The sequence below is a fragment of the Mus caroli genome, unplaced genomic scaffold, assembly GCF_978045245.1.
Source record: "Mus caroli unplaced genomic scaffold, Mus_caroli_1 scaffold_2, whole genome shotgun sequence".
Lineage (NCBI taxonomy): Eukaryota > Metazoa > Chordata > Mammalia > Rodentia > Muridae > Mus > Mus caroli.
Window position 1 is genome coordinate 74912593 of NW_028227257.1, and position 13664 is coordinate 74926256.

The 13664-nt window shown below is 37.1% G+C and overlaps 1 protein-coding gene across 3 annotated transcripts in view; it reads left to right on the top strand.

Moving 5' to 3' along the window:
- The window catches only part of Elp4 (elongator acetyltransferase complex subunit 4), a 224480-nt gene that overhangs the window by 72013 nt on the left and 138803 nt on the right, over window positions 1–13664 (top strand). For all 3 annotated transcript variants that reach the window (XM_021154303.3, XM_029471291.2, XM_029471298.2), the window contains exon 6: window positions 11214–11298. In XM_021154303.3, coding sequence (XP_021009962.2) covers window positions 11214–11298 — 85 coding nt within the window. The remainder of the gene's footprint in view (window positions 1–11213; window positions 11299–13664) is intronic.

The window sequence follows — 13664 nt, forward strand, 5'->3', positions numbered from 1 at the left end:
TGTTCAGTTTCCACGTGAATGTTGGATTTCTATTATTTATGTTGTTATTGAAGATCAGCCTTAGTCTGTGGTGATCATATAGGATGCATGGGACAATTTCAATATTTTTGTATCTGTTGAGGCCTGTTTTGTGACCAATTATATGGTCAATTTTGGAGAAGGTACCATGAGTATATCCTTTTGTTTTAGGATAAAATGTTCTGTAGCTATCTGTTAAATCCATTTGTTTCATAACTTCTGTTAGTTTCATCGTGTCTCTGTTTAATTTCTGTTTCCATGATCTGTCCATTGATGAAAGTGGTGTGTTGAAGTCTTCTACTATTATTGTGTGACGTGCAATGTGTGCTTTGAGCTTTACTAAAGTTTCTTTAATGAATGTGGCTGCCCTTGTATTTGGAGCATAGATATTCAGAATTGAGAGTTCTCTTGGAAGATTTTACCTTTGATGAGTATGAAGTGCCCCTCTTTGTCTTTTTTGATAACTTTGGGTTGGAAGTCGATTTTATTCGATATTAGAATGGCTACTCCAGCTTCTTTCTTCAGACCATTTGCTTGGAAAATTGTTTTCCAGCCTTTCATTCTGAGGTAGTGTCTGTCTTTTTCCCTGAGATGGGTTTCCTGTAAGCAGCAGAATGTTGGGTCCTGTTTGTGTAGCCAGTCTGTTAGTCTATGTCTTTTTATTGGGGAGTTGAGTCCATTGATACTAAGAGATATTAAGGAAAAGTAATTGTTGCTTCCTATTATTTTTGTTGTTAAAGTTGGCATTCTGTTCTTGTGGCTGTCTTTTTTTTAATGTTTGTTGAAGGATTACTTTCTTGCTTTTTCTAGGGCGTGATCCTTGTATTGTTTTTTTCCTGTTATTATCCTTTGAAGGGCTGATTCGTGGAAAAATAATGTGTGAATTTGGTTTTGTCATGGAATACTTTGGTTTCTCCATCTATGGTAATTGAGAGTTTGGCCGGGTATAGTAGCCTGGGCTGGCATTTGTGTTCTCTTAGTGTCTGTATAACATCTGACCAGGCTCTTCTGGCTTTCATAGTCTCTGGTGAAAAGTCTGGTGTAATTCTGATAGGCCTGCCTTTATATGTTACTTGACCTTTCTCCCTTACTGCTTTTAATATTCTATCTTTATTTAGTGCATTTGTTGTTCTGATTGTTATGTGTCGGGAGGAATTTCTTTTCTGGTCTTTTCTATTTAGAGTTCTGTAGGCTTCTTGTATGATCATGGGCATCTCTTTCTTTAGGTTTGGGAAGTTTTCTTCTATAATTTTGTTGAAGATATTTGCTGGCCCTTTGATTTGAAAATCTTCATTCTCATCTACTCCCATTATCCGTAGGTTTGGTCTTCTCATTGTATCCTGGATTTCCTGGATGTTTTGAGTTAGGATCTTTTTGCATTTTCTTTGATTGTTGTGCCAGTGTTCTCTATGGAATCTTCTGCAGCTGAGATCCTCTCTTCCATCTCTTGTATTCTGTTGCTGATGCTTGCATCTATGGTTCCAGATTACTTTCCTAGGGTTTCTATCTCCAATTTTGCCTCACTTTGGGTTTTCTTTATTGTGTCCTCTTCCCTTTTTAAGTCTATTACGGTTTTGTTCATCTCCATCACCTGTTTGGATGTGTTTTCCTGTTTTTCTTTAAGGACTTGTAACTCTTTATAAGTGTTCTCCTGTATTTCTTTAAGTGAGTTATTAAAGTCATTCTTGATGTCCTCTACCATCATCATGAGATATGCCTTTAAATCCAGGTCTAGCTTTTCAGGTGTGTTGGTGTACCCAGGACTGGCTGAGGTGGGAGTGCTGGGTTCTGATGATGGTGAGTGCTCTTGGTTTCTGTTAGTAAGATTCTTACGTCTGCCTTTCGCCATCTGGTAATCTCTGGAGTCAGTTGTTATAGTTGTCTCTGGTTAGGGCTTGTTCCTTTCGTGATTCTGTTAGCCTCTACCAGCAGACCTGGGAGACTAGCTCTCTCCTGAGTTTCAGTGGTTAGAGCACTCTCTGCAGGCAAGGTCTCCTCTTGCAGAGAAGGTACACAGATATCTTTTGTTCGAACTTGCCTCCTGGCAGAAGATGAAGGCCTGAAACAGGGCCTGTCTCAGAAGCTGTTAGCTTCTGTAGTCCACACTCTCACCTGTGCAGACTCAGGATAGCATCTTAAAACCAAAAAGACAGCTTTGGTAGTTCACGGTGTCACAAAGTAGGAAGATAAGGATAACAACAGCTCATTTTTAGACTAGTTATGTAATTGATTGGGCATTGTTTTGAGTTAGCATTTGCCAACAGCTGTATTCAAGCACAAGAAGTAGGTTTTTTTTTTTTTCCTATTGAAGTATACTGCCATTCCACATTTAAGACAGCAGAAAGTTGAACAACAAACCTAACATACAATCTAATCTGCTACTCTGACTTGAATTTATTGCTTTTCTGTTCCTGTGATCAAATATGAAGCAACCTATGGAAGAAAGCATCTGTTTTGACTGTGGTTCCAGGAGGTTTAGAGTCAATCATGGCAGGAGAAGTGGTAGCAATCGACAAGTTAAGAGCTCATATCTTCAACTGGAAGCACAGAGTAGAGAGGGAACTGGAAGTGGCCAGAGCTTTTAATCCACAGACCTGCCCCCCAGTGACACAAATCCTCCAGCAAGACTGTACCCCTCAATTCCCCAAACAGTGTCACCAACTGGGTCCCAGGTGTTCAAATGCCAGCAATATGGGGACAGTTTTCATTTCAAATCACTTCACTGCTGAATCTTAGCATCCTACCCAAACTTGCATGTATAGGCTCTGTCTTAGTCAGGGTTTCTATTTCTGCACAAACATCATGACCAAGAAGCAAGTTGGGGAGGAAAGGGTTTATTCAGCTTACACTTCAATACTGCTGTTCATCACCAAAGGAAGTCAGGACTGGAACTCAAGCAAGTCAGGAAGCAGGAGCTGATGCAGAGGCCATGGAGGGATGTTCTTTACTGGCTTGCTTCCCCTGGCTTGCTCAGCCTGCTCTCTTATAGAACAAGACTACCAGCCCACAGATGGCACCACACACAAGGGGCCTTTCCCCCTTAATCACTAATTGAGAAAATGCCTTACAGTTGGATCTCATGGAGGCATTTCCTCAACTGAAGCTCCTTTCTCTGTGATAACTCCAGCTGTGTCAAGTTGACACAAAACTAGCCAGTACAGGCCCACCCCTAGAGATGGGGTCTTTGTTGTGGTTTGAATCTAGGATAACCTTTCTTTAATTTAAGCCCCGCTTATGGCACTATTCTGAAGGCTATGGAGCCTTTATGAAGCAGGGTCGGGCTGGTGGAGGTAAGTTATTAGGAGCAAGCCTCAGAGGTTAGAGCCCTGATTCTAGTCCCATGGTATACTTTTTGCCACCCATTCCTGTCACTGTGAACTTCACCATACCTTCCCACCACAGTCAACTGAAATTGCTCCAAAACTGAAAGATTTGTACTACTATTACAAAATACCTGAGGTTGTCTGACAGATACAAATCAGAAGTTTATTTTCTCACAGATGTGTTAGCCAAAGCCTTCAAAATCAAAGTTCTGGCAGTTTTGTTGTGTTGTGACTGCTACCAGGTGCTGAGTTTCTCTTATGCCTGGGTATTTGCAAGCAAGGCTGAAGATTTGTTAGGTGGAGTCAAAAACAATACAACAAAAAGCAAACAGCAGAAAAGCTTAAAATGAAAACTAAGGAACAAAATGATAGTCTATGAACTGTGAGCCAAAGAAAAAAGAGCAGACAACAACTGCTATGGATACATGAGAAGAAAGAGGAAAGATTGAACATTGTGGAGCAAAGAAGACACCATCCAACTCTCCACAATATTGAGGAAAGATTCTATCCTGTGGCTTTTATATATGCTGAAATGCATAGTTAATAAAAGCAAAAGTAGACAATCTAAGTGCAGTCAGCAAGCCTTGCTGCTTCAAAGGCTCACGTTCATGAATACATGAACTCACATCAGAGGCAACACTGTTCAACTGTCAAGTATTTAAAATAACATCCTATGTTAGCTAGGATATGGAAATATAACCAATCATATTAATTGTGAGGGTAAAGGTTATTGAAACAGTCTTAGGAAAAGGTATCAAAAGTTAGACTATCTACTGTCTTTTTACTATTATCCCATTTCTGTGAATTTATCCCAAATAATGACATGTTCTCAAAGATATGTATGCATGAGTGAATGAATTATGTCTAAAATTGCTACAAAAAATCAAGAGAACTCACTGAGATCATTAGCCACTATGAAAAAAAAAAGAAGTCTTAATTGGATGATGGTGTTGAAGCTTTATTGGATTTAGGTATAAATATAAGGAAAGAACTAACTAAGAACATCAAATATGAGAAAATTCAAGTTGCTTTGATGCAGATACAAATAGAGCTCAATCTGGCAGAGAGGTAAATTTGAGGCGTTCTGATTGGGAGAGAAGATCATACATTTATTTACATAGGACAGGGAGAAGGGGGAAGTTAATAATGTTCAGAAGTGAGCACTGTTAGCATAGAGCCTGAAAAAATAAGGTGTGTGCACAGGTCAGGAGAAAGATTTCAGATGATTCTTGTGGCAGCATGCTGAAGATTGTGTATGTGGTACAAATGATGATGGTGGGGACCTTTTGCCTTTGGGTCTTTTACAACAAAACTATCACATACCATGTACCTTGAACCAAGAGTTCTACTTTTCATCATGCTGAGGGTCTGGAAGTCCAAACTCAAGTTCTGGCAAGACTGGTTTTTGTGAAGACTTTCTACATAGACAGATGCCAGGATTTCAGTCAGTTCATATGGCAGAAGGGGCATACACACACCTATAGGTCTCTTTTATAAGGTTACTAATCCCATTCATGAGGCTTCGACCATCATAATCTAGTTATCACATCTAGTTATCAAAGTCAACTACAGCAGGCAAATATATAAATATAGCAATGAGCATGTCTTCTGGATATATATAGTACTAGATGTATCTTGGTTGTTTCTGTTTCCAGATCATGAGTATGATGAAAAACAGATGCTTTTTCAGTTTGAATAACAATGGAGAATAGGTGAAACTGTCATATAGGAGTTTAAGGGTATTTAGTGAGATTGCTAAGTAACCCTAATACCCTCTTGGAATTTATAATTATAAATTTTAAGTCATACTAGTCCAGTGAATGGACCTTTCTCTGACCATTTTCAGCTGCATCGGGGCAGATGGTGAGCCCATAGAAAGTTGGATCAACCAGAAGAGTTTTGCCATGACAAAGAAAGGGATAGATTAAATGAAGTTATGGGATGACTATGGAACAAGATTGCTAATTACGTTGTGCTAACCAACAGGAGTCTAGCATGGCTGTCCTCTGAGAGGTTCTACCGCAGCTGATTGGGACAGATCCAGATACAGCCAACTGATGTCAGGGACCCCTATGGAAGAGTTAGGGGAAGGACTGAAAGAGTGAAGGGAATGGCAACCCCATAGGAAGACTAACAGTCTCAGCTAACTCCTGGGTGCTCCTAGAGACTAAGCTACCAACCAAAGAGCATACATGGGCTGGTGCGAGATACTACACACACCCCATCCTCCAGCACATAAGTAGCAAATGACTGCCTTGTCTGGCTCCAGTTGGAGAGAATTTGCTTAATTTTGTAGAGACTTGAGGCCCCAGGGAAGGGGATAGGGGATGGCAAACACCCTCTAAGAGGCAAATGGGAGGGAGAATGGGATGAAGAACTGTGGGAGGGGGGACTGGGAATGTAAAAATAAAATAATTAACTTTTTAAAAGATGCTACCAAGTGTAATACAAAAAGATAAAAGTGACCACAGTCAGTGATGGCCTAGGTAGATTGAAAGTAAGTGGAACGGAGAGGGCATGAGCCTGAAATTTTAGAGGGTAGGTGATAATGACACTGCGTGGTGTATCATGGTGAAATCGAACAGCTTAGGTAGGATGAATAAGGGAAGAGAGAAGATGTAGAAACTGGAGTGCAGAGGATTAGGCAGTGTGTGACAGCCCAGGCTGGGATACCCCACACAGCTGGGAGGCCTGTAGGAGCCATGTTCTAGCCATTCATATGTGGCAGCTCCTGGCAGAGGCAGTATACTACCAGGCTCACTGTCTCTCATTAGATCATATCTTCACTTAATGTCCATGTCATAGAGTGGCGTCTGTACATCTCCATGGTCTTAGATCTTCCCAGCTGTAGTCCAGGAGTCTCTGCTGGCCATGGATCTCCTTAACACTCTTGAATTCATTCTTAGACTCTGTGTCTTTGTCTTAGTTGGGTTTCCATGGTCCACTCAAAATCTCTGCTAGGTGAGAGCATCAGAGAAGAAAATGACAGCCTTATTAAATGACAGCCTTCAGGGTAATCCTAATGAAAATTTTAACTTGAAAATTACTTGTGAAAAGACTTCACAATCTCTGGAATCACATGCAAATTATATGCTAATAAACCTTTAGCTCAGCAAAGTATTTTACACAATTAGTTGAGACATGTATTGTGCCTATTGCCTTACTACTTGTCATAGTTGAATCTTTCTTTATAATATACATGCAAATAGAACTTTGATAAGATAAATTTTATTGTCCTTTTGGCTTTCAAAATAATGTCAAAAATGCCTCATATTTATTTTAATTGTAATTATAGATAATTTTTTGAGAATGGCAATTCTTAATTTTCTAAGGCTTTGTGTTTTGTTTTGTTTTTTTTCTCAAATATTTCTATCAGGTTGTTAAACACATATTTAAGTGACCAGAGTTTTTTTGTTTTTTTGTTTTTTTTTTTTTTCAGTATGGAATAGAGTTTATTTAGGGCATGGGGAGGAGAGTTGAGGAGGGATAGAGACAGAGAGGCAGGGGGATAGAGAGGAAGAGGAGGGGAGGGGAGAGGAGTGGAGAGGAGGGGTGGGGAGAGGCCAACTGGGAACAGGTGGAGGGTGGGAAATGGGGAGAGAAAGGACAGAGAGAGTAAGAGAGAAGGACAGTAAGAGCCAGAGTTTCTTATTTTTAAATCCAAATGACTTTAAAGAGAAAAATCATTCTTGAACTATATAATTTTAAAGTCACTGTAGACAAGAGAGATAGGAGAAAAAAATTAAAGAAGTTGTCTGTGTCACATTTTGAGCTGAATTGTTCGCTCTGGTAGACACAGAGCTAGTTCTCAGGCCTTAGCATCTTCCTGCTACATGGTAATGGTGCTCAGTTATCAATTTGTAAACTCGCTGTTTAGTATGAAAGTTTCCCTTACGTTATCACACTGCAAGTTAAGTACAGCTCAGGCACATTGGTGAAGATATCATGGGTACAGCTAAGATCTCCTCTTGTAACTGCACCCTGGAGTGCTTCATTTAATATGTTGAATGGAACCACATTCAAAACTCCTGTTAACCACAGTAGTGTGTGGGAACCAAAGACTGTTTGTGCACCTCCTTTAGAGACCTAACATAGTGAAATTGAATAAGCAAATGAGTACACTTTTAGACTGTTTTCAAGGGATTTTGTTTGTTTAGTTTATTTGTGTTGAGACATGCTCTCATTCTGTAGCCCAGGCTAGCTGAAACTCACTATGTGGACTAGACTGGCCTCAAACTCAACAGGGGTCAGCCTGCCTCAGCCTCCCAAGTGCTGGGGTTAAAGTCATGCAACCATGCCTAGCAAATATTTTCATTTTATATGTCAGTTCTATCACTTAATGATATATAACCTTGTACAAGGCATGTATCCTACAATGAGTCTTCATTTTCCCCGCCACAAGTAAGGATAATGTCTGAACTTACTTCACAAGATCATTGTGTTCATCAAATGCTATGCCACCAGAGTCTCTTCAGTGTTTCCTATGTACCATGCAGTTCAGCAGCTAGTGTGACTAAAATCAGATAGGGTCTTAAACAGTCTACAAAGAGTTTGTCACCGGGCGGTGGTGGCGCACGCCTTTAATCCCAGCACTTGGGAGGCAGAGGCAGGCGGATTTCTGAGTTTGAGGCCAGCCTGGTCTACAAAGTGAGTTCCAGGACAGCCAAGACTATACAGAGAAACCCTGTCTTGAAAAATAAAAAAAAAAAAAAAAAGAGTTTGTCTTCTGTCTGCAAATTCTTCACATTTCAACTACTTATTGTGACTCAATATACAATTTTATTTTTCTCATATATCTTTTTACAGACAAAAATTTATCTTTCTCCTGTTGCCCAAGCCTTTTTTTCCCTTTGTGAAACTAAAGATAATTTTAAGTACTTAGTATTTTAAAGTTCAAAATTAGTTCCAGGGTTAGAGCGATGAGTGAGTAACCACTCAGGAGTACTTACTGCTCTTCCAGAGGAACAAACTTGGATTCCAATACCTACATGGCACTTCATATCATTTATAACTTACAGGCTTTATAAATTCCAGAAAATCTAATGCTCACATGCAGGCAAAACAGTTACAAATGTAAATTAAAAAATAAATCTTAGAAATTAATCTACATAACTTTGTATATTTTATATTTCTATATTTATAGTAGCTTCAAGCACATAAAACTAAGTGTAGCTCATTTTAATATAAATATTGTTGAAAGTATAAGAATAAAGCAGGACCATATGTATGATTCAAAATGAGCTGCCTTCCGAGCAGCCTTTAAATATTTGAAATAGTCAGAACTGTTAAGTGTTTGAAAACAAGAGCTGGGGATATTGCTTAGGGGTAAGGTTGTCCTCTGAGCTTCACACACTCATTGTGACTCACACATCTGAACCACTCAGATAGAACCACCTAGGTATATGGATTGAAAAAGAGACAAAGTGTTTAGAAACAATAATAACAAAGCCAGGGTAACAGTTATAGATGAATTTTCTTCTCAATTCTTATGACTAGATACATGAGCACACACATACACACACACACACACACACACACACACACAGAGCATAAGATTTCTCAACATTGAAGAATCAATAATAAAACCAAAATTTACTAAGGAAATAGCAGATACTTATTTTATCAATATTTATATATGCTTTTATACATATTAAACAGCAATGAGTGATAACTAATAAAGTACAACTCCCCCTTTTAAATGATTTTATTTTATTCATTCAGAAGTTGATACTCGCTTTTGCAATGCACAAGCATTTATTTGTATTTATGTTTGCAAACCTTTAGTTTCTAAGTAATTCATGAAATTTATCTTATTACTTAAAAAGTTCTAAGTGTATTGGCTAGTAAATTATTTTATGTTGATGCTAAATAAGGAAAGTGATTAAAACGTATTGGGTTTATGTTTTCATTTTCATTCTCCAAAATGAAACACTGAATAAGATAAAGAGAAAAATCTAAAGAATACAGAGAAAATAAGAAAGGGGGAGGGAGGGAGGGATGAGGGAAGGAGAGCATGAAAGAGAGAGAGCTTAAGACCTCAAATTTGTATGGACACAAGTGATTCAGTGGCAACGAAAGTTGACTTTAAAAACAGGAAGGGACCTGAGTAGATATTATTCTAAAACAGGCATACAAGTAGCCAACAGATCAATGCAGGAAAAAAAAAACCCTCAAATACCATTGTTCACTAGAGAAATATATATTAAAACCTCTAGGAGATGTTGACTTACAACTCTCGTTATCAACATGGTAAAGGGTAAGTATTGGTGATGATGTAGAGAAAGAAAGTCTTTGTCCACTGTTGGTAGAGTTGAAAACAGTGTGGCAGTCATTACAAAGTTCACAGTACAGGTATTGTATCTAATAGCACTACTCATGCACTTATATCTAAGGAAGTGAATCCGTGTGTTGAAGGAATAGCTGTGTTCCTTTTCATTACAGCAAGGATACAGAATCAACCTGAATTATCAACAGAAAGTGTGGTATACACACAAACATGCAGCAGAGTACTATGTTACCTTGAAAAAGAATCCTGTATTCTGTAGTACAGATGAAAGTAGAGAACATTTCGAAGCATTGTTAATGCCTTAGGAGGGAATGGGTAAACACATGCTTTCTTTTAACCCATAGTGAGGTTCATCATATTAGTAGTTGCAATGTATTTCATAATCTGGGATCTCGGAGCAGATTATCCACCAGCCCTGTATAAAGCTAGTTGGCCCACATGGTAATTGCATAGACTGCATTCACACTGGAATACTATGTGCTGAAAATGGAGCTAGCCAGAACAAATAAGTGCCGAGGCAGGACACTCTCAGAGAATCACCCTTACACAGTGTTATTTATGGATGTGTTCTAATGTAAAAGTAGGAAACTATGCCCATGTAGCCTGTGTTGTCCTTGAAAGGGGGCAGTACTACGTGAAACATACCCATGCTGGGAGGCCCTTAGTCTCCTGGAGTCATGTGTGTTTTTGACAGAAAATTTTTCCTTATGTTAGCTCTGTTTCTGCAAGATAGGGATTTGGAGTCAGCTGCAGCCATTCAGAAGCGCACACATGTACAAATATATACACGCATTTTTGCTGAATCAACTTGTATTGATGTTGCAGACTAAAGAAAGGTGCTGCTGCACTTCTTAGCTTCACTCATGAAACAGGCTTCCTTCTTTCTAACTTTTCCCTGAAACATCTTGTGACATTTACAAGGGTTATATCTCAAGTGTTCTTTTTAGGCCCAAGTGCACCTTAAAAATTCATTTACTGTTTTCAAAGTAAGAAACAAAGCTAGTGAGAAAAAAATCTAGGATGTCTTCTTAAACCCATGCATTTATTTTTGTATCATCTTTTAACAAAGGAAGTGGCTAAATTTAGTAAGAATTATACTATGTTTGCCTTCATGTGTCCTAAAAATCCAAATGATTAAATTAATGTTATTTTAGCAGTTTGTTGTAAGGACATTAAAACTTTGATGGAAGATGAGCGCAGGTGATCAGGACATTGATTTGGGAGTGTGGGCATAGCAGTTCATTAACTATGTGTTAATTATGTATGATTACTCCTGAAAAGCTACGCTGGCTTCATCTTTTAGGTTACTTCATTAAATCATTAATTTTCTTGGAGGTAACTAAGCCCGACATAATTAAGTCATCTCAGTCTCCACAGATTTTTATCCTCTCATAATGTCAAAAACTAAGTAACTGACCCTCTTTTTTACATACTGACTTCATATTTTAAATTGTTTAATATTAATTTGATACACTTTTTTATTTAAACATTTTAATAAATTTGTGTTGTTTACTTAATGTATTATAGATGTTTCACTACCTGTGTGATAGGCCTGTTTATGTATTTGAACCACTTCTTACCAACAGTTTTTTGTCCTGTGGCTACATGAGGCTGCTTGAGTTCATTCAGAAGAGCATTTACGCTGAAGGATTTGATGGAGCTAATCCCCAGGTATGAGGGTTTCCGAGCCTTCTGTAGTCATGGACAGAGTGCTGTTCTCAAACCTCTCGGGTAGGCTGAAGAGCCTGGGAAAAATCAATAATGTGCAACCTATTTTCACAGACCGTGTAAATGAGCAGAGAGTATTCATATGTATTTAGAGTTCTTACTAGATTCTCAGGATGCACACAAAATAATCACATTGTACTTAAATATCTATTTTTAGCTTCTGAGATTACTAAGTAGTTATGTTTTTTAAATTACTTCTCATAATAGAAGTATTCATTTTTTTATTTCGAATGTTCATATTTCTGTCATTCAGACCTTAATTCTAAATTGCCTTATGTGTAAGAATTATCACGATATTTATGCCTTGCTCCATTACATTCTGAATTGTTTCATTGAATAAAAGATATATTTTTGTTATATTTTATACCACAACTGTTCTCTGTACCTCTAATTTTATACTTTCTCCAAATTCTCAATACTGAAGATGTTTTACTTAAATTTAAAAAAATTAAGAAATTTTATTGTTAAACATTTGCCTTCCAAAGATTCTGAGTGATATTAATTATATTTGATGCTAAAAGATGTATATTATTTTATGATTATTATATTATTTAAGGTTATTTTAACAAATGTATCTTTACTGCACAGTTATTTTTAATGAAGACAAAGAAGCTAGAAATTAAATTTTATCATCTTTATCTACAATTGCTGTTAATTCATAGATTTCTATTTTTTAATCAATTTACTTACTATATTAACAATTTCTTCATGGCAAAATAAATAATTTTGAAATTGGTTTTATTGCCAATTTAATAGCAGGGTGAAATATTTATGTGTATCTGGAAAGTATTTAGAGATGACCTTTAATGTTTTCTATAGTCATTGTAGTGACTGCTAGTACTATTCATTCCTTATTACTGCATTTTGGTCCTAGCTAAGATTTATGGGTGCCATGTCTTCTTTTGGTGCCAGTGTGTGTCTGCAGAGGCAAATTGGTCGCTGACAGACACCTTTCCCCACTTGCGGTGGTAGCTATGGAAACAGGCATGTCATAACAGTTCCTATGGTGCAGTGTGCAGAGCTGCAGCTTCTGCAGGATGATGACATTTCTTCTAAAAGCAGGAAATTTATAAAATGCAGAAAAGCAACAGGAATTGCTTGACTTTTGCCAAGGAATATGTACATAAGCACCTTAGAAATAAAACTAAGAATACTTCGGAAGTAACCTTGTATTGAAACAAAATAGAAATTATTTCTTTGTTTATTTGGATATGGAAAAAACATACCACTTTCAAGAGACAATTGATTTGTATTCTTTAAAGTTGATAAGAAATAAAATGAAGCACGTTCAGTTCTCTCATTATGTGAGGCTCAGTAACAGTTGACGTTCATAAAGACTGGACAAAACTGAGGTAAAACATTTCTATAGTGCATACCAAAAATGCTTAACATTTTCGAATTAAACTTCTGCCAATAAGTCATTATAGAAGTAAATTTCCTATGTATTAGAGCGTATTAAACCCTGTACTATATTACTTGCTACACTCCCTAGTCTAGTCACGTCTCAGAACTGCAGACAAGCTGAGGAATAGCAAAGAGTCTTTAAGTAGTATTCTTGAGTCAAAATAGTATTTTGACATTGGAGTTAATCCTACTTGTAAGGGGAAATTTTTTGTCAACTGTGCACTTTCAAATAAATTGAACTAGTTGGATAGAAGTTAAAATATATTCTATAAGGAACAGACGATGTAGCTCATCTACAAATATATTTGGGTACAAACATTTAAAACTTGCTTCGAAATATCATTTGTTATTAATTTTTAAATGCCAATTATTTAAATTAAATTAAATATACTATAAAAATTAAGTTTGACCATTGATTTTTTTTTACTTAGCATACTAATTAAATATTAGATATTCTTATGGGAATAAATGTATCTATTATCTTAACTACCAGGTGCATTTTGTATTTTATAACCTAACATCTAAGATACCAGAAGAGATTCTGCTTTTGTTTCTGCAGTTACTATTATAATTATGAAAATCTATTCTTTGTGTTGAAGTATTATGTACATTCCTATTCTAATGTGTTGTGTACCAAGGACTTAACAATCTTTTAATTCATTCATTATTTGAGTCAGAGTTTTCATGCCTTCTGTATACATATGGTAGTATATATGTCAGGGTCACCAAGCACTTATAACTCCCTATTCCATGTCTAACAGCATCTTTAAGCATTTTGCAAGTCCTCCCTGTTACAGTAGTATCTCTAGGTTTGAAATGCTGTCTCCTTTACTTCGCCCTTTCATTCTCATAGCTGTGTCCTATCTGTCTCTTTGTTGTTTATTCCAGTAAGGGTCTATTTTCTT